The sequence below is a fragment of the Medicago truncatula genome, chromosome 7, assembly GCF_003473485.1.
Source record: "Medicago truncatula cultivar Jemalong A17 chromosome 7, MtrunA17r5.0-ANR, whole genome shotgun sequence".
In the NCBI taxonomy this organism is placed as follows: Eukaryota; Viridiplantae; Streptophyta; class Magnoliopsida; order Fabales; family Fabaceae; genus Medicago; species Medicago truncatula.
The window spans coordinates 53,847,593-53,866,818 of NC_053048.1; the positions used below are offsets into that span (position 1 = coordinate 53,847,593).

At 32.3% G+C, this 19,226-nt stretch overlaps 2 protein-coding genes across 2 annotated transcripts; one reads left to right on the forward strand and one right to left on the reverse strand.

Moving 5' to 3' along the window:
- Positions 1-3,923: 3,923 nt before the first annotated feature.
- Positions 3,924-6,071, reverse strand: LOC11434628 (putative UDP-glucuronate:xylan alpha-glucuronosyltransferase 4). Its single transcript, XM_039828241.1, has 2 exons — positions 5,290-6,071; positions 3,924-4,872 (listed from the first exon to the last, which is right to left on the reverse strand). The coding sequence occupies exons 1-2, from the start codon at positions 6,029-6,031 to the stop codon at positions 3,935-3,937; spliced, it is 1,680 nt and encodes a 559-aa protein (XP_039684175.1). The 5' UTR covers positions 6,032-6,071; the 3' UTR covers positions 3,924-3,934.
- A 3,398-nt stretch (positions 6,072-9,469) lies between these two features.
- Positions 9,470-13,190, forward strand: LOC11434181 (protein YIPF1 homolog). Its single transcript, XM_003626251.4, has 6 exons — positions 9,470-9,709; positions 9,801-9,840; positions 9,968-10,048; positions 10,940-11,129; positions 12,377-12,644; positions 12,736-13,190. Exons 1-6 carry the CDS (start codon positions 9,647-9,649, stop codon positions 12,940-12,942), a joined length of 849 nt encoding a protein of 282 aa, XP_003626299.1. The 5' UTR covers positions 9,470-9,646; the 3' UTR covers positions 12,943-13,190.
- Positions 13,191-19,226: the final 6,036 nt, after the last annotated feature.

A 19,226-nucleotide genomic window follows, 5' to 3' on the forward strand; every position in this document is an offset into this window, starting at 1 on the left:
TAAAAAGAATATATTTTTTAATTTCATAATAAAATAAGATATTCTGAAAAATAAAATAAAAATCCTAAAAAAAATATATTGAAATTAAAGTTTTTTATTTTTCTATGAAAATAAAATTCTGGAAAATAAGGTTTTTGAAATAAAATTATGAACAATTTTTTTTTTCATTTTTTCAAAAAAAAAATTATAACATCCAATAAATGAATTACAAAATTTTAAAAAAAAAATTATCTGAACTTTTTTATATTTTTTCGATTTTTTTAATTTCTGGAAATTAATTTTCAGAATTTTTAAATTGTTGGAAGATAGTGTTAAGAAAAATCTAATGTTGAGAGAGCATGTTAAGAATATGTTCTTCATTTAATCTAATCATTGAATCCAACTTTCCCATGGTGGGAAATAATTAACTTTTCCATGTGAAATGCCACCATAGACTATATATAAATCTTAAGCTTAATTGCACTTTTCTGTTTTATTTTTGTCAATTGTGCAATCTTGCATCTCATATTTTTAAACAAACGATCTTGCACTCCATCATTTTCCCCCTTTCTGATTTGAATGCTCCCATATGTTTTAGTGATGATGTGTCTTATTTTGATGATGTATCTTCATCAAAAATTTTGCCATGTGTGTAAATGATATTTTTAAAAAACAAAAAATGGATTTTTTTGGAAAGAGAGTCACGTGAGGCTAACAACAATGGTGTTTCATTAGCTTTTGAAGTGCAGGAATTAGGAATTATTTCTTCATCTTGTTCAAGTTTGTCAAGCAAGAGTTCATCTTCAAGTTTCCATTTCTTCTTTGAAGCAGCAAGCTTCTTTGGTCCATCTCTCTTCTTAGATGCTTGATTGGATGTCTCTTTTAAACATTCCAGAAAATATTTTTGCCCTTTTGAATTTTAACAGTATGATGTGTATGATATTCTTGAAATCTTGTTACACAAAATTTGTTATCAGATATTAATAAATCCATTATTATCACATCGATTTATTCCATCACAACACAGTTTCATCTCCAGATCCATGGGTTTATTCTCCAACAAATCAAATCCTCAATTTCATCTCTATCCCTAATTATCAAACCCAATCGCACCACAGCTCCAAATTTATTCCATCGATTTGATTCTGAAAACGCAGCAACATACATAACCTTCGTCCATTCGTCGCTGGTGGATTTCGTGTTGCCATTTTCGGTTTTGCGAACTACACTTGGACGATTTCATTTCAAGTGATTCTTTGTCGTTTTGGATTCAGGGAGCGAATTTTATTTTGAATTCAGGCTCATTTTTTTTTCTTTCAATTCAAGTTGAATTTGGGTTCTGGGTTTATTTGGACGGTTCCTTGTTCTTCGTTACGAGAAAGAATCCCAAATCTGGGTTCGTTTTTTTATTTTTATTCTATAATTTAACCACTTTTTAATAATTGTAATTGTTATGATTTATTTTGTTTTTAAAAAATATCATTTACACAATTGGCAAAAATTAAATAAAGACACATAATCAAAATTAGACACATCATCATTAAAATATATGGGGGCCTTCAAACCAGAAAGGGGAAAAATGATGGGGTACAAAATCGCTCGTTTAAAAATATGGGGTGCAAAATCGCATAATTGGTAAAAGATAGCGGGAAAAAGTGCAATTAAGCCTAAATTTTATAGAGGGAACTATTCTTGCGGTGTGGAAACAAGAGGTATTGGCCGGCTCGTGTCGTATTATAAACAACTTTTATTTTTCAAATGCATATGTTGTTTAATGAATCTGAAAAAGTAAAAGTTGTTTATAAATGTGATCGGAGGAAGTGATAATTTCTTTCGTCTTTTTCATAATTTTTATATGGACAATTTGTAGCTGATTTCGTTTTTAGTCCTCGTAAAAACGAAGTGATAGTTTTTTTTTTTTGACAAAGAAGTGATAGTTTTTTGTCCCTATAAAGTTTTAAGCATGTAGTTTTAATACCGTTAAATTAAAATTTGTTTAATTATGCTTAAAGTTTTGAAAATTTTAATGATTTTTTTACAAACATGTTAGTAGAGCTGTCAAAACGGAAACGAGTAAATAAATTAGATATGTTATGGTTATAAATTTTAATGATTTTTTTAATGATTTAAATTTTAATGATTTTAAATAAATTAGATACGTTATGGTTATAAATATTTATATATTCGATCTTTAAAACTATAAATACCGAAACGAGTAAATATAATTTTATATTACTTGTATATTTGTGTTAATTCGTTGAATTTTCACTTTTATTTTTTACTTTAATAATCAACTAAGCAAAGAATTATTTGAAAAATATATATAATTTATAGGATTTTTTTGTTATGCGGGCTAACGGGCTACCCATGGCCCTCTCGGCTAGCCCTAATGGGTACTGGACTTTTTAGGATCGGGTTAAAAAACCTATTAAAATTCGAGCTCAATATTTAAGGCCCAAACCCTATAATTAATCGAGCTAAACATGTTAGGAACATTATAAAAACTAAAAACTATGCATATTTAATCGGACTAATTTATAGGATTTTATAATATATTAAACAAGTTGTGAAAAATCATTCAAAAATTTAAAATTTTAAGAATAATTAAACAAATTTTAATTTAACAGGGTTAAAGAAGTGTTGAAATTTTTTATTTTTTATTTTTGAAGAAAAAAGAAGTGTTGAATTTATTTATAGAGAACAAAACATATCATTTTGTTTTAGGTGGCAACTAGGCTACCCATGAAAGAATGATGGGTAATTTATCCCAACCAATACACATTAGCCACATAAGCACATATTCATGAACTATCTTGACCCCACAAATAAATTACTCATTTTCATTGGTTGGTGGGTAAATTACCCACCATTCTTCAAAGGTAATTTAGAAAAAACCTTTGTGTTATGATGACTAAAAGTGAAATTGACTATATTTAAATTATTTATAGAAACTAAAAACTTATTATATAACCCATTTTTGTATCATATTTAAATAATGTCATAATTAATTGTCAAACCAAACATGAGATAGGTTTTTTTGTCTAATTTGGTACCTTGTTTTTTTTTATAGCAAATCAAACGTAACTTAATTTAGTACATCATTTTTTATTGCAAATCAAACGTAACTTAATTAAGCAATTCCAAATATAACACATATATACGTTTATTCAAAAATAGATACGAAATGAGCACTATTAGAAAACAACATAAATTACTACAAACAAAAAAAAACATAAATCGAAAATGCATGAACTTAATCGCTCTTAAATATTATCCATTTATCCATGTAAAAAAAAAAGATTATCCATTTATGCCAAACATGGAAGGTTATATATAATTTTTTTTAGAAAATTCAAAAGTGTATTAAAAATAACGGTATAAAGCACAATAAAACATATTTGTTTATCTCATTTTACATGGTAATTTATAAACCAGATTATTCCGAAATCATAAGTTAATTTCAACCTATATAAACTTTTTGACAAAAACAAAACGATATTCATAAATTCAAATCGATAGATTACATCATTCAACACCGTTAAAAACATAGCTAAAAACGTAAAGGATGTATCTCTGCGAACAAACTCACAACATCCAAGTTAATAGCATATAACGACATAATGTCGTACAAAAATATATGATAAAATTAAAGTGAACGGAATACACATGACTCTGGATCTGCAACGTTGCGCCAATTCTTTGACTGAACAATCGATCTTTTAATATGAATTAAATGAACACCGCAACAATACGAGAAATCAAACAACGCCGCACAAGATTTCGAACAACGCACCGCCACACTCGGATGACGAAATCATGAAGAAAAAACCAAAATTTATGTGAAAAATCACTTATTTAGATTGAGCGAGAGAGAAAAAGACTTGTACACCATGTTTCTTTCAACAAAACAAAACAAAAAAAAAAAAAAAAAACTTGTACACCATGTTATTATAATCTAATCTATGTAGTTCAACCTTCTAGGATCCTTAACCTCAATTCTCCAATGTCCATCAGAGAAAATAGCATTTCTTGCTATTTTTCTATTCTTGACAATTCTTTCATTTGATTGCTTTGTAAGGGAACAATATGATTGCAAATGTTTTGGCATAGTATCATAAACTTTCCACCATACTTCATTAGCTGAGTCACTAGCAAATATATCATAACCTTGCATGTCCCAATTGCAATCATAATCCCTATAACACATCCATGGTTTCAAGCCCAGATAATGTAAAGTATACACATCATTCGGGACCTCGTGCTTATGATTGTTACCTACTTGCTTAAATGATTTCATGTAGTTTAATTTCGATGGCAATCGATGCCACCATGTGAATACTTCATTCAAGAAACCTTGGTCACCTCCATTATATGGTTTCACCTTGGAAGTTTTATTCATCATGCTCTCAAACATGCATTGGGATGGCTCAACTACGATCAACCCAGAGTTAAATATTACATCTTCATTAGGTGCAGCTGATAGTTGCGGGTAAAAAAAGAAATTGTCAATGTTCTTCAATACCAAAAAATCAGAATCTATGAAGATGATTTTATCATACATAGTGAGTTGCCAAATACGCAGCTTGCTATAGTTCCATCGATTATATGCATCTTTTTTGGCAAAGGGACTTTCGATACGTTGAATGCGTTTGATTTTCCATCCTGCAGCTCTTAAACCCTTCATGGATTTGGGGCCTATTGAATCATCAGCCAGGAGAACAAGATCTATGGGTTGAAATATGTAACTGTTTTTGCCAGTTAATAATATGCTTTGGGCAAGAGCTATTGCACCGCAAACATATGCTTCTGAAGAGTGAAGAACTGTTACATAGGCTAACTTTGGAGCTTTCTTGTTATGCTTTGATAATGATGACAAATAACTCCTCCATATCTCTTTACCTACAATTATAAAATTACTAGATGGATTTCAACTATTCTCAAATATCAATCTTACGAATTAATTGCTTTACATAATTACAAATTTACCAAACTATATCAGTGATGTCGTGGTTATTTTCAAGTTTAACAAAAAAGTATAACATGGATTATTCATAGTCAAGCATATCAATTGTGGCTAGTCAAAAGATTAACTATCAGAAAGGAATGTGCATTGATTTTGAAATTTTTAGAAGGAGAATCATAACTTATTTTTTTCCTTCAAAACATACGAACCATATCGTATACTATTATTGATTGTAAAAATTACAAATTAAAGTGCATAAGGAATCCTCTACAACTAACTTTTATGGTGCAATCAATCAGACATTATTAAATTAAGAGATAATTTGATTCAAGTTTAATAAAGTGTACCTGATTCTGCATAACCAGGAGAAATTTGGCATGAACCAACCGGCATTAGGGTTTTTTGCTTAAGTCTATTCAAATCAGGCTTGTAAACCCAATATTCACCTTGATGCATCAATAGATCATCACATCTGAAAATTTCTACCATAGGACCACATGACCCAACAAACACAATATACATATCTTTACCATTGCTCTCCGACTTTTCTTTCCACTTGTTTTCCACAACCAAATTAGCCACCACTAAATTAACTTGTAACCTGAACAAATCTCTAATTCCTTTTTCCTCCATGGATTCCTCCCTACATGGAACCATAGCCATCACAACATCGAGATCTTTGTAATTCGCCAAACTTGGCATAGGCATGTTTGGACATTTAGGCTCGTCCGGTTTTCCTTCCTCATCAATCCATTCTGGAAAAAAGTCACTCCATTTCAAATTCTCGCTAACACGGTCAAAATGAATAGGTACAATGTCTACTCGTGATCGATTTCCATCTAATTGTTCACCGATTGATCTTGGATTGATGTCAACAAGACCTATCTTGATCTTTGTTTTGCTTTTAAAATCTTGTGCTATAACTTCAAACCAAGATGGTTTTGTGTTCTCATGAACATCAAATTTTTGATACTTTATTGAAAGGACAAACACGAGAAAGGGTAGGGAGACAAGAACAAAAAAAATAAAAAAACATCTTTGCTTCGAAATTGAATGAGATAGATAATTGGCAAAGAGCTTAAAAGACATTGTTTTATCTTTTCAAGTTTTGTGTTTAGGACTTAGGCGGGTTACAATTTCACAAGTTTTGAATGATAGATAGATAGATAGAAGCTTAGTTAAGACTTCACTCTCTTGGAAATGGTGTAATCAACAAGTTATGAATGATATATTTATGGGGTGTTAGAGGTAAGGTAACGCATGAATGAACATAATATGTTCATAAAAAAAATAAAATTCAGATTGAGTCAAAACTAAAAGACAGAAATATATTAAATAAAAAGGTGAATTCAATCTTATTTATAACTTTTCTATTTTATTACTTAAATGATAATGGATATTTTTTTATAAAAAAAACCTTGTTAAGTATCGGTAGTATAATTTTTCATTGTCCTCGTGAGCTTAGCTCAGTTCGTTGGGACGATGCATAACCCATTGATTTAAGTGGGTTTCAATAACATATCAAATTATTTAAATTTGTATAAGATTTTATATGTATGATCTTTATAATATTAACTTACCGTTTAACGATCAAATTTAAAAAATAGAAATTGTGTAAAATGAAATTAAACGCTATAACATTAGTTTAACGTATAATAGTTGGTATACATATTGAAATTAAAATTACACATGCATCTCACTACAACTCACCGCTTAGAAAGTTATGTAAATATTTCAAGATTTTTTTTATTTTTTTATAATTGAATGTATGTATTATTTATCTACTTTTTAAGGTGACTGTGTATATCAAATAATACCAATTAAATCCCTATATAATTGATGCAACAAAATACTATAATGTATTTTTTTTTTACAAAAACAAAACGATATTCATTCATTTAAATTAATAGAATATATCATATGCAATAACATGATCAACATCGTTAAAAACGTAAAGGTGAGCATGTGGATAAACTCACATCATTTAAGTTAATAACATATAATGACAAAATATCTGCAAATAATATGATAAAATATAAATCACCATATATACACGTTAAAATTAAAATTACACATACATCCAACTACAATTCACGGTTCAGAGAGTTATGTAAATATTTCAAGAACTAATATTCAAGTGGCATAATGATGGAAAATCCTCCCTCTCCAACAAGCCGGCCCTAGTTTTCTCTCTCTAGGTTTTCTCTTATAATTTTTTCATTGAGGGGTGGTTTTGGGTCAATTCTTGACCTGAAATCACCCCTCTTCATCTTTTTCTCTTTATTTCAATCTAAATAAGTGATTTTCACATAGATCTAGATTTTTTTTCTTTGTAATTTCATCATCTAAGTATGGTGATTTGTTGTTCGTCTTCTTGTGCGGCGTTGTTTGATTTCCCGTCTTCGTGCGGTGTTCATTTGATTCATATTAAAAGATCGATTGTTCAATCAAAGATTTGGGCGTCAACGTTGCAGATCCGGAGGCAATGAATATTCCGATCACTTTAATTTCATCATATATTTTTGTAGGCATTATGCCGTTATATGCTATTAACTTGGATGCTGTGAGTTTGTTCGCAGATTCATCCTTTACGTTTTTAGTGGTGTTGAATGATGTAATCTCTCGATTTGAATGAATTAATATCATTTTGTTTTTGTCAAAAAAAAATTGGCATAATGATGAAGAAGTAATATTCAAGTGGCATAATGATGAGATGTAATTGAATGTACGTATCATTTATTTACCTTTTAAGGTCACCGTGAATATCAAATATTATCAATTCCTTAAAAAAAAAAATCAAAAATTATCAATTAAATCCATATATAATTGATGCAGCAAAATACTATAATGGTTTTTTTTTCTTTCAAAAATAAAACAATATCCATTCATTCAAATTGATAGAATGCATTAGATACAATAACATGATCAACATCGCTACAAACGTAAAAAGTGAATATGCGAACAAACTCACAACATCCAAGTTAATAGCATACAATGACAAAATGCTACAAATAATATGATAAAATCTAAATTTCTAAAATATTTATCAGAATCTGCAACGTTGACGTCTAAATCATTGATTGAACATGTGATTGACTGAAGCTGAAAAAGAGAAAGTAATAAATAGTAAAGGACAATATAAGAAAAAAAACATCAATGTTTGGCCGAAATTGTAAAGTGACTTATAGCTTGTGATATTTTTTTCTTGCAAAGTGACATGGAATAAATTTGAATATTGCTTGAATATATTTGATTTTTTTTTATATGAAATAATCGCTATAGATGATCTTTTAACATTTCAATTACACTTAAATATAATTTTATAAACTTGTATTACTCCCTCTATTTTAAATCGAGTGTTGTTTGTACTCGTAAGTTTAGCTCAGCTGGTAGGAGCAATGCATAATATATGCAAGGTTCGAGGTTTAATCCCTGACCACCACAAAATAAATTAGTGTTGTTTAGAGTTTTGAGACACATATTACGAAGTGAAATATAACCGTCAACAAACACATAATTTTTACTCAACTGCTCCTATCATATTTTTACTTGGTCTTCGCGTGTGATACAAAAACTGAGGATGAAAAGAAAATTACATTGTCCACTGATACTTCGTCTTTTCCTCTACTGCGCATGAGTGGTTGAAGTTGTCTAAAGAATGATTAAATTTTTGGTCTTACTAATAAGTGTCTTAAAGAGGGAGTAAGGATCCTCTACATTTATAAAAATAAATAGAGATTGACATTTAGAAAGAGACACGCAAAAGATAAGGTGTGGGTCATACTAATATGTGAGTCTCATCATCATTAATTATTTATAAGTTTTATTGTCTCCTTATCTCTCGAAATTTAATAATGGAAATGATCCAAAATGGAGAGGATCGAAACTTCTTAAGAGAAGTTAGAATCCTTTCCATTTAATATCATCTCAAATTTCTTCTATTTAAAGAGATAAAGATACAAAATGACATTCTCCACTTGTTTTAAGAAAATGGTTACTCCCATAAGGACACTTATTAATAATTCAAAAATATGAATAATTGATAAATTTTATGCAAAAAAATTACTTTTAATATTGAAATACATCATTCTTAAGACAAAATTTCCTCTTTATATTTTCTAATGAGTGCCCTTAGCTAATCATAGAAAGCACAATCCGATTAATATTGGTTTTGCATGGCTCAAGACAATTATATCCAAACTATTCTTGAGAGTAAAATCGGCAAAACAAAATTATTGTTGCATTGAAAATCTAAAGTGTCATTAAGCTCACGAGGACTAATGACATTCATTTTAAACCGCAGGAAGTATTTTCTTAATTTAGAAAATATAAAATAAGTCATCTCTTCTCCTCCTTCCAAAATCTATATCGAAACGTACCCTTTTTGTATATACACACATCAGACCGAGGTTTAAACTAGAGATATTACAGTAGGTAAAGTGGAGGTGCGGATAATAATATCCCTTAAACAAAATGGCATATAAATGGGTTAGGCCCATGATTTAGTTTGTACTTAGCGACGAAAACTGAGTAGCAGCTAGTAGCGTGCGTATTGCAGCTAGCGAAAATAGATTTGTCGTAGTAACGTAAACAAAGAAAAGCTTGAGAGTGTAGAAAGAAATAAAAAAGAAGAAGAAGAAGAAGAAGAAGAAAAAGAGATAGATCTGTGGATCTGAAGAAGAAGAAGAAGAAGAAGAAGGAAAGATGATGCAAGGAGGAGGAAAATATACAACTATTGATAGTCAACAGCTTCAAGGATCTGTTCCTGTATAACTTTTTTTCTTTCATTTCCTTTCTTTTCTTTTTCTTTCTGTCCAAATTCTATCCTTCTGATTTCACTCACTCTCGTTTCTTTCAGGCCGTTCCAGATCCACCACCGGTCACCGTCAAGTTCACCGGTACGAACTCTTCACAACTCCAATTGCATTCTCATTCTGTTAATTAACCGATTCAATTAAACGTATCACTTTCCGTTGTCGGATTCCGAATTTCGTTGATCTGATTATTGAATGTTTGAATTTGTAGATTCAAATCTTCAGACATTTCCTCCATCGCAAGCTCAGGGGAAGATTACCGGTGGTTCTAGGCCACCTCGAGATGCAGATGGTATTTTCTAAGTGCTTTTTCGTTTTTCTTTTTAATCTTCATTAGCTTCTAGATGCATTTTACCACTCTTTCAATCATATTAATAACTGATCCAATTTTGATATTTGATCTGTACTATGTGTGTGTAAGAATGTGCTTTCACTTCTCCATCATTGTGCTAGTCATCGTGAAATTAATTTTCTCAATGGGGGTAATAGTTGCTATGCCTGAGGTTTTTAGTTGAATGAATTGTTAGAGATAACAACATGTGTCATGTTTGGATAAACGATTTCATTAAGCACTTACTTCTATAAAAAAAGATAAAATAAAGTCAAATTGTTTTCATATAAGCCATAAACCGTTTTCATAAGCTATCTTGGAGTGCTTATGAGAAATAAGCTAAAAAACAACTCGTGGACATGTCATAAGTTGTTCCCATAATTTCTCCCAAATAGTCTTACAAGACCTTATGGTAGTCGATAAGTTCAAATAAGCCAATTCAAACAGGTCCATGGTAGAGGAGATGACCTCAAAGGGACTTGGGTTTTAGTTTTACTGATGTTGGAGATACTCGACAGGATTTGAATTATTGTTGTACCAAGTAACACGCAACTGAGTCTAGCTTGCACTTTATGAACTTGTTTATTCTTTTATTATTAATCATCATATTTACTTGATATGCACGGGCCATATTATCTTGTTAAGTTCTTTGTGTGATTGTCTGATGGAATTTAGAAAGATGTGACTGGAAGAAGGAACTGTGAGGGAAACATGGGTTGTTTATGCTTACTATTTACAACACTGCCTTTTGTGCTTCTAGAAATTTTATGGTTTAAGTTATGATGTTTAATTAGTTTCCTTTGTTATCATTCTGACATGTTTATGTTGAACCGTGTGACTCATTTTATGCAGATTCATTTTCAAAACCTGCATCTGGTTCTTCTGATGAACCTCAGCAGGGTGGTTGGCTTCGGAATTTTGCAATTGCTACTTACAAACCATACTTTGATGTCGATACTTCGGATGTTCTAGAGAGGATTATAGATTCACTTTTTCCATTCAGAGGAACTTTTAATGAAAAAACTTCTACCAACCCTGATTTGTAAGTAGACTTCTTCTGTTGCTCATTTTATTGATTGATCATACCAATAATTCTTTAAATATGAGTTATGATATATTTCAATATTCAATTTCAACTATGGTTTGGAATTTGGATATTGTTAATATCAATTTTATGATTAAATAGTGTAGCTAAATTGGTGAGTTGAGGCCACTGGCAGTCCTAAAATAATGTAGATGATAGTATTATTGAAGAACTATAATACATTGGTGGTTTTGTGCTCTAATTTATTATGTTTTCCCTTTATTCGGTGATGAGCTGGGGTTGAGTTAACTTTTACTTGTTCAACATTTTATCACTGTGAAGAAGTATATCTCGGAAACAAGCATAACAAAAAAACAGCTGTGTAATATCTTGTATTGCCAATAGGTTATTATATGTTCGCTCATACCAAGTAAACCTGTTAGTTCTTATGTTTTCTAACCGAAAGAGATGACTTTTTATAAGTAGTAGAGTTGTCTTGTTTATGCATATTAGCCGGAGAAGTGAACTGAGTATAGTCAGGGTTAAGTAACTTCGTAGTCTTATAATATACAGTTTTTTCAGTCTTATAATATACAGTTTTTCTTTTGATCATCATTGTATTGGTTTTAATCCTTGTAATACTCGTCCATGTTAGAATCAGTTCCTATATAGTCACTATTCCAGGGACTAAAATCAATATGAATTAACATAATTTGGAGATTACAAGGACTTGAACCAAAACAAGGACCAAAAGCAACTCTTCCTTTTAGGGATTCAAACTGGGTAGAATGTTGTAGGGATTAAAGCCAAAACTGGTGTATAATACTTATTTCTGATATAGGTAGTCCACTCCTAAAAGCTTGAATGGTAACGGTGAAGAGTGACACCTTAACAATTGTAGTCTTTTCTTGCTTGGCTGCTGGTTGTGAATTTCATTCCATGACTACTAACCGTTATACTCCAATTCTATTATCTGGTGGTTTTGTTTAGTCTGTTTTTTATTTGTGGAAACATCATATGTAGCCTAATTTTTATGGGTCTCAAATATAAGCAAAAAAAGAAGTCAAACATAGTTGATGTAGCTGGTTAAAAATTTGAACCAAATACTTCAACTTTGTTTGTCTTTTTTTTGTGCTTATATTTGAGACCGGAGTAGTACTATATAAAATACTGGTGTTCTAAGAAAAGGATGTTGCTAGTTTTTTAACTTTGGAGGGAAAATGTTCTATAGCATGTAATCTTGAGCTCACCATAATTGTACTCAGGTATGGACCATTCTGGATTTGCACCACATTAATATTTGTAGCAGCATCTATGGGCACATTTGTGACATATGTAGCACACAAGCTGAAGGATCAGAAATGGGACTATGACATAAATCTGGTGACTTGGTCTGCTGGTTTGTTTTATGGCTATGTTACCATCATTCCTCTTTGTCTATATGTAATCCTCAAATACTTCTCTGTACCGGCGGGACTTGTTCAACTATTCTGCCTATATGGATATTCCCTGTTTGTCTTTATTCCAGCTCTGGTAAGAGTCGCTTCTCTTCAATTTTAAGTATTAAAATTTGACTTCTTCAAGGCATTGTATCCTGAAATGTGAAACCTTTTGTTTTGTGCAGTGCTTATCCATTGTCCCATTGGATATATTCAGATGGGTGATTGCAGGTGTGGCAGGGTTCATGTCAGCAACATTTGTGGCACTTAACCTCCGGGCACATATCAAGTCGGCAGGTGAAAGGTGGTTCTTCATTGTTGCTGGCATTTTTCTGTTGCAGTTGGCTCTAGCCGTTGTATTAAAGATCTACCTCTTCACGGTATCCGTTTAAGAGGAAACTGGACTGCATGAATGAAATATATATGATGAAGGAATAACTTTTTGGCCTTTTAGGAATTCATTAATTCGGTTTAGTTGAAGTATAATTTACAGATTAAATCTTTGTGTAATCATTCATTTATGGCAATATGTAAATCAAGTAATCTGTGATTTGTTTCATAACGCAATTATGGCAATATATGAATCGAGTAACCTGTGATTTGTTTCATAATGCAATTGTTGTTCACATTAACAAGGCAACTTAGGCTTTTGAAGACAAATTTTCAAGTAACCTCTTGATGTTGGGGGTATTTTCTTGTGTTGACTGCATTTGTGCTTTGCATGCTTGAACATGTGTTGATGTTATGAAAGTATAAGTATTTTCAAAATTAGATTTTAAAAGGATTTGAAATGATCATGAGCACAGCTTGCCTTACTCCCATCAACTTCGCGTGTGTTTGGAAAATTGGTTTCCACATTTAGAACGTACGTTTATATGTTGATTTAAACTAAAAGAAAGAAACATCAGAGCTCCGATGAAAAATAAGTTCGAAAGACTTTGGTGACTATTTATGTTTTGAGACGCATAGTATGAATTGGTTCCTGAAGTCTTGAACATGAGACAGATACTTTTGCATCATTTGTATGTCATCATGATAATTTATCAACGAGTCAAAGGTCAATGCAATCACATAGAAGTCTTTTATCGTGCTTAGTGTTTAGGCCAAAGTTTGGCAATTATCCACTACCCAAATTAATTTCACACCGGCCGGTATTCATATTATTTACTCTGTTTACACATAATAAAATCAACTTCATCAAATCAGATTTTAAATATAAAAGCTTGAAATATGTTTCATTGCATAAAATCTGACATTGCTTGCGAAACAAAGTTAAAGGTATATAATTGAAAAGAAAAACGTGCTGCAGATTTGAGAAACCATCATCTATTCTTGGATTAAACAATCATGATTCGATAGGTTCAAGTTCAATAATTATGGCATATTTTGACTGAACTTGATCTAAATCTTTGTCAACTAAGGTAAGAGATTAGTGCCAAATACCAAACCCTTGAGAACTTTGATAGTAACTCTTATTAGGAAATTCACTGGCCCACTAAAATTAACCGTTGAAAAATTGTTTAAAGTCTCTCAAAATAGATCTATAATCGAGTTATTTAAATTTTCGAGTGGACCACTACACCACTTTGCGGGAATTTGGATCAACCGAAACCTAATACCGACATAAAATTGTACAAAATCTCGCAAAATAGACCTATGATCATTAAAAAATTAAGGCTAAAATATGGTTTTGGTCCCTGCAAATATGTCTTGTTTTGGTTTTAGTCCCTGTAATTTTTTTTTGTTGTTTTTGGTCCCTGCAAAATATTTTGTTTTCCAAAATCGTCCCTCCAGGAACTTTTTTCCAAAAGTAAAATATTTTGCAGGGACCTTTTTAAAAATCAAAAGATTTTGCAGGGACTATTTTTCTAATAAATTGGTTCAATCATCATGTGTCATGTGTGCAAATCATCACAAAAGTGGAGTCAGGGACCAAAACCAAAACAAGGCATATTTGCAGGAACCAAAAACAATAACAAAAAATATTACAGGGACTAAAACCAAAATGAGACATATTTGCAGGGATCAAAACCATATTTTAGCCATTTTAAAATTATTCCGGGTGGGCTGTGGCGCACCTTAGCCCATGAAGGGCTCACGGCCAAAACAGATTTATAACAAATTGGAATAGAGCTCGTGTCATAAATCACAAGCCACTGCATCCTTTTTTTTTTTTTTTTTTTTTTCAATCATTGAATCAGCTTTAAAAAGAGAAATGATATTTGTACAACCATTTTGTAACAATTTTTGTGACAACTTTCTCTCTCATACTCACATATGTTTTTACTTTATCTCTCTATTGCTTTGATTTTCGTGCCAAAACCTACTTTTTCTTTGTAAATTTATGGTTGTCAAATAAGTTGTCTATCAAATGGTTGTTCAAATGACGTCCTTCTCTTTGCAGATGACGTCCTTCTCTTCATCAAAGCCAAAAACTCCCAGCTGAGATTTGTTACAGATTTATTTGATAGGTTCGGCAAGGCGTCTGGTTTGAAGATTAATCTTTCAAAGTCTAGAGCCTTTGATTCGGCAGGTATCCCTCAAAGGAAAATCACTAGCCTCACCTCTATTTCTGGCATCCGGAGCACTACTTCCTTTGATAAGTATCTTGGCTTCCCCATCTTGAAAGGGCGGCCTAAGCGGAGCGATTTCCATTTCATTATCGAAAAAATGCAAACCAGGCTGGCATCTTGGAAGAATAGGCTTCTTAACAAGACAGGGCGATTGACTTTAGCTAATTCTGTGTTAACTTCTATTCCTTCCTATTTCATGCAAACTAATTGGCTGCCCCAAAACATTTGTGATAGCATAGACCAAACCACAAGAAACTTCATCTGGCGTGGAACTACTAATAAGGGAATCCACTTGGTAAATTGGAAGAAAATCTCTCTTCCCAAAAATATTGGTGGATTGAGTATTCGAGCAGCTAGAGAAGCTAATACTAGTCTTCTTGGGAAACTTGTTTGGGACATGGTTCAGTCTTCTAATAAATTATGGGTGTCTCTCCTTTCTAACAAATACACAGGTGGCCACAACACCCTTTATGCTAGTGCCAACAACAGAAGCTCCCCAACTTGGTCTTCAATCATTCGTGCCAAAAACATTCTTAAGGACGGATACACTTGGCGCATTGGTTCAGGTTCTTCATCCTTTTGGTTCAGCAATTGGAACTCTCTTAGCCCTATAGGTAATTATGTTCCTGTTATTGATGTCCATGACCTTCAATTATCTGTTAGAGATGTTCTTTCCGCTCCTGGAAATCATGCTCGGGTTCTTTACACTAATCTTCCACCAGATGTTGAGAATCACATTAACAACATTCATACCCAGTTTAACGACAACATCGAGGATGCTTTAATCTGGTCTCAAAACAAAAATGGCACTTACACTACTAAAAGCGGATTTAATTGGCTTATCACCTCCAGAGTTCCTGCAATTGAACCCATCCTTCACGCTTGGTCTTGGATTTGGAGACTAAAGGTTCCGGAAAAGTACAAGTTTCTTATCTGGCTGGCGTGTCAAAATGCGGTTCCCACTCTTTCCCTGCTTTACCACAGAAGCATGGCTCCCTCTCCCATTTGCACTCGTTGCGGAGAAGAAGATGAAACCTTTATGCATTGTGTCAGGGACTGTTGTTTTTCTAAGGACATCTGGCAGAAAATTGGTTTTACAAGTAACGATTTCGTCACAACTGCTACAACTTATGATTGGATAAAGCTTGGTATTTCTGGCTCACGTTCTAGTATCTTTTTAGCCGGCCTTTGGTGGGTTTGGAGACACCGTAACTTAATGTGCCTTAATAATGAAACTTTGTCTTTATTTCGGTTGTGCAACAACATCATTTCAGCAGCTGATGCAGCCAACTCGGCATTCAACGGTGAAGAAAATCCCCCTCATTCAGACCGATTGGTGAAATGGAACAATAGAAACCACCAAGATTTCATTCTTAATGTTGATGGCAGCTGCATTGGAACCCCTCCACGCACCGGTTACGGTGGTGTCCTCCGCAATAGTGCAGGTTTGTTTATCTCAGGCTTTTCCGGTCTCATTCCTAATTCAGCTGATATATTGCTAGCGGAGCTAACAGCTATTCACCAAGGACTGAAATTGGTTACGGATTTGAATGTGAATGAGATAATGTGCTACTCGGATTCCCTTCTAGCTGTTAATCTTATTGCGAATGACACTCCTAGATACCACATCTACGCCGCTCTTATCCAGAATATCAAAGACCTGCTAAATGACAGGAACATTTCCCTCCACCACACTTTAAGAGAGGGGAATCAATGTGCGGACTTCTTTGCTAAATTTGGTGCTAATTCAGATGCTGCTCTTGTCGTCCATCAATCGCCTCCAGCTGATCTCCTCCCCTTGCTTAGAGCTGATGCGCTAGGCATTTATTTTGTCAGGAATTAGCTGTTGTTTCTCGACTTCTGTTTCTGTTTTCTGTCCTTTTCCTTTTCTTTTTTTATTGCTGTTAGCTCTTTTGTAACCAAAAAAAAAAATGGTTGTTCAAATAACACACCTCCTATAAAAATATATAAAAAAGTAGAGTATGTAAGGGAGCAAACAACCATTTTGATTGTTGAATGTGAGAAACATAAACGTATCGAACTTGCAAACACATCATTAACATCTCATTTGTTGTTAATTTTATGTATTAAATTGACCGACGAAAATAAATCATATTCAACCAAATTGATTACATAAAAACAAATCCAAAGATTAAAATGTCTAATAAAAAGTAAATCTTTAGTTGTATTTGCAATTTTAATACATTTAAGGATTATATTAACAAGATGTTACACATTCAAAAATCAAAATGATTATTTATTGGTATCGGACACAAGTACACGAGATGTGGTAGAAGCAAGACGGATCCTAACACAAGGAATAAAGAAAGGAGGTTACTACTGAGTACAAAAGATTCCTTTTACAGTTTACTAAAATCGATCTCTTGCCCATCCAACGGGCAAATAGCTTCGTAGTGTTGTGTGAGACAATTGTGATGTGAATGAAGATTCCATCAAGTATCAAGAAGTCATAGCATTGAGCTAAGATGAAAAAATTAGTAACAAAGAGTCAAGCCTTGATCCTAAAATTGGGGCTATATGATGGACCATGTTATGTTAGGTTAGGCATGATGATTTTGGAAAAATTAAGAGCTCTTTAATTGACTTGTAATACACCAATAGATTCCCACTATATATATATATCAACGCACTAACTCAATGCTATGACTTCTTGATACTTTTCTTTTCTTGTTGGCCGTAAGTCATTTGTTAAAATACTTTCAACCTTAACTTCTTCTTTCAACCCCTTTTCGTTTACTTTCTCTTGAAGAAAAGAGAAGTGATGTCAGTTTCAAGGTCTAAAGTTTTTAGACCATCATCATCAAGTATTGGATACTAGATACGTGAAGGTAGAAGTGGAACATCAAAATGAAACAGAGGTTGCACTTGCACCTGCACCTGGAGAAGGGTGTTACGCTGCAGTTAATAGACAAGTACCATCCTCTCCTGACCCCTTGCATAATAGGTAGGTTTAAGATACAGTATGTACATAAATATTGAATAAAAAAATAAAGGGTTAATAAGTTTTTATCCCCTGTTATTTGGGTGTCTTTTGGTTTATCCCCTATGAATTTTTTTTTTTGGATATTCCCCTTATAATTTAAAAATTAATTGGTTTACACCCTCAAGGTAGCTGACTGTGCAAAGTGTATGATGTGGCACGCTGATGTGTTATTTTTTTTAGTTTTGATTTTTTTAAATTTCATATGGCATACATGTCATTTAATCCAATTAAATTTATATTTTAAATTATTTTTTCTTAAAAAAATAATATGGAATAAAAAAATTTAAATTATTTTTTAAAATTTATATTTTATATTTGGTCCATGTCATAGAGATTCGACAAAGTTTTACGTTGGTTGAGGCCTAACACAACCCTCTCCTTTTTTAAATTTATATTATGGAACAAAATTTTCGAAAAAAAAAAATTGAATTTTTGCTATTTTCGAAAAAAATCTGAATTTATATTTAAAAATTTTTGAAATTAAAATTAAAAACATTATCATCTTCATCTCTTTCTCTTCTCATGTTCATCATCTTTCCAAACATAAACTCAAACCCTAACAACCAAACTATATTCCCCCAACAAATCAAATATCCAATTATCAACAAGAACAATTCTGACAACAACAAATATACCCAACAACACAACAAAGTAGCAGATCCAATCTTTTCTTCTCTTCTTTCTTGGCAGTTCCAATCAACGCAGATCAATAACACAACAACAACAACACATCATTAAAAACAACAGCACATCATCAACAACAACACAACAATACAAAAACAGAAAGAAAATAAACTCAATCTCAGAAAACTCTAAATCCCTCAAAACAACAACACATTCAAAATTTTCATCAAATTTATGCAATCCCTCAAAACAACAACACATTCAAAATTTTCATCAAATTTATGCAATCCAAAAAAAATCAACAAATTTTTTTAGAAAAAATAGGAGAGAGAAAGAGAGAGAGAAGGGAGAAGAGAGGGGTTCGGGGGAAGATATTTGAGAGAAGAGGAAGGAGGAAAGCATGAAGAGAAGAGGAAGGAGGAAAGCATGAAGAGAAGAGGAATGAGGAAAGAAGGGTTGTTACGGTTGAGAGAAG

Excerpts from the sequence above, each read along its gene's own strand:
- LOC11434628 (XM_039828241.1), bottom strand. The coding sequence starts at position 6,031 with ATGTCTTTTAAGCTCTTTGCCAATTATCTATCTCATTCAATTTCGAAG. Across the intron at positions 4,873-5,289 it reads TCCTGGTTATGCAGAATCAG|AGATATGGAGGAGTTATTTG; the intron begins GTACACTTTATT and ends TTGTAGGTAAAG.
- LOC11434181 (XM_003626251.4), top strand. The coding sequence starts at position 9,647 with ATGATGCAAGGAGGAGGAAAATATACAACTATTGATAGTCAACAGCTT. Across the intron at positions 9,841-9,967 it reads GGTCACCGTCAAGTTCACCG|ATTCAAATCTTCAGACATTT; the intron begins GTACGAACTCTT and ends TTGAATTTGTAG. Across the intron at positions 12,645-12,735 it reads TTGTCTTTATTCCAGCTCTG|TGCTTATCCATTGTCCCATT; the intron begins GTAAGAGTCGCT and ends TGTTTTGTGCAG.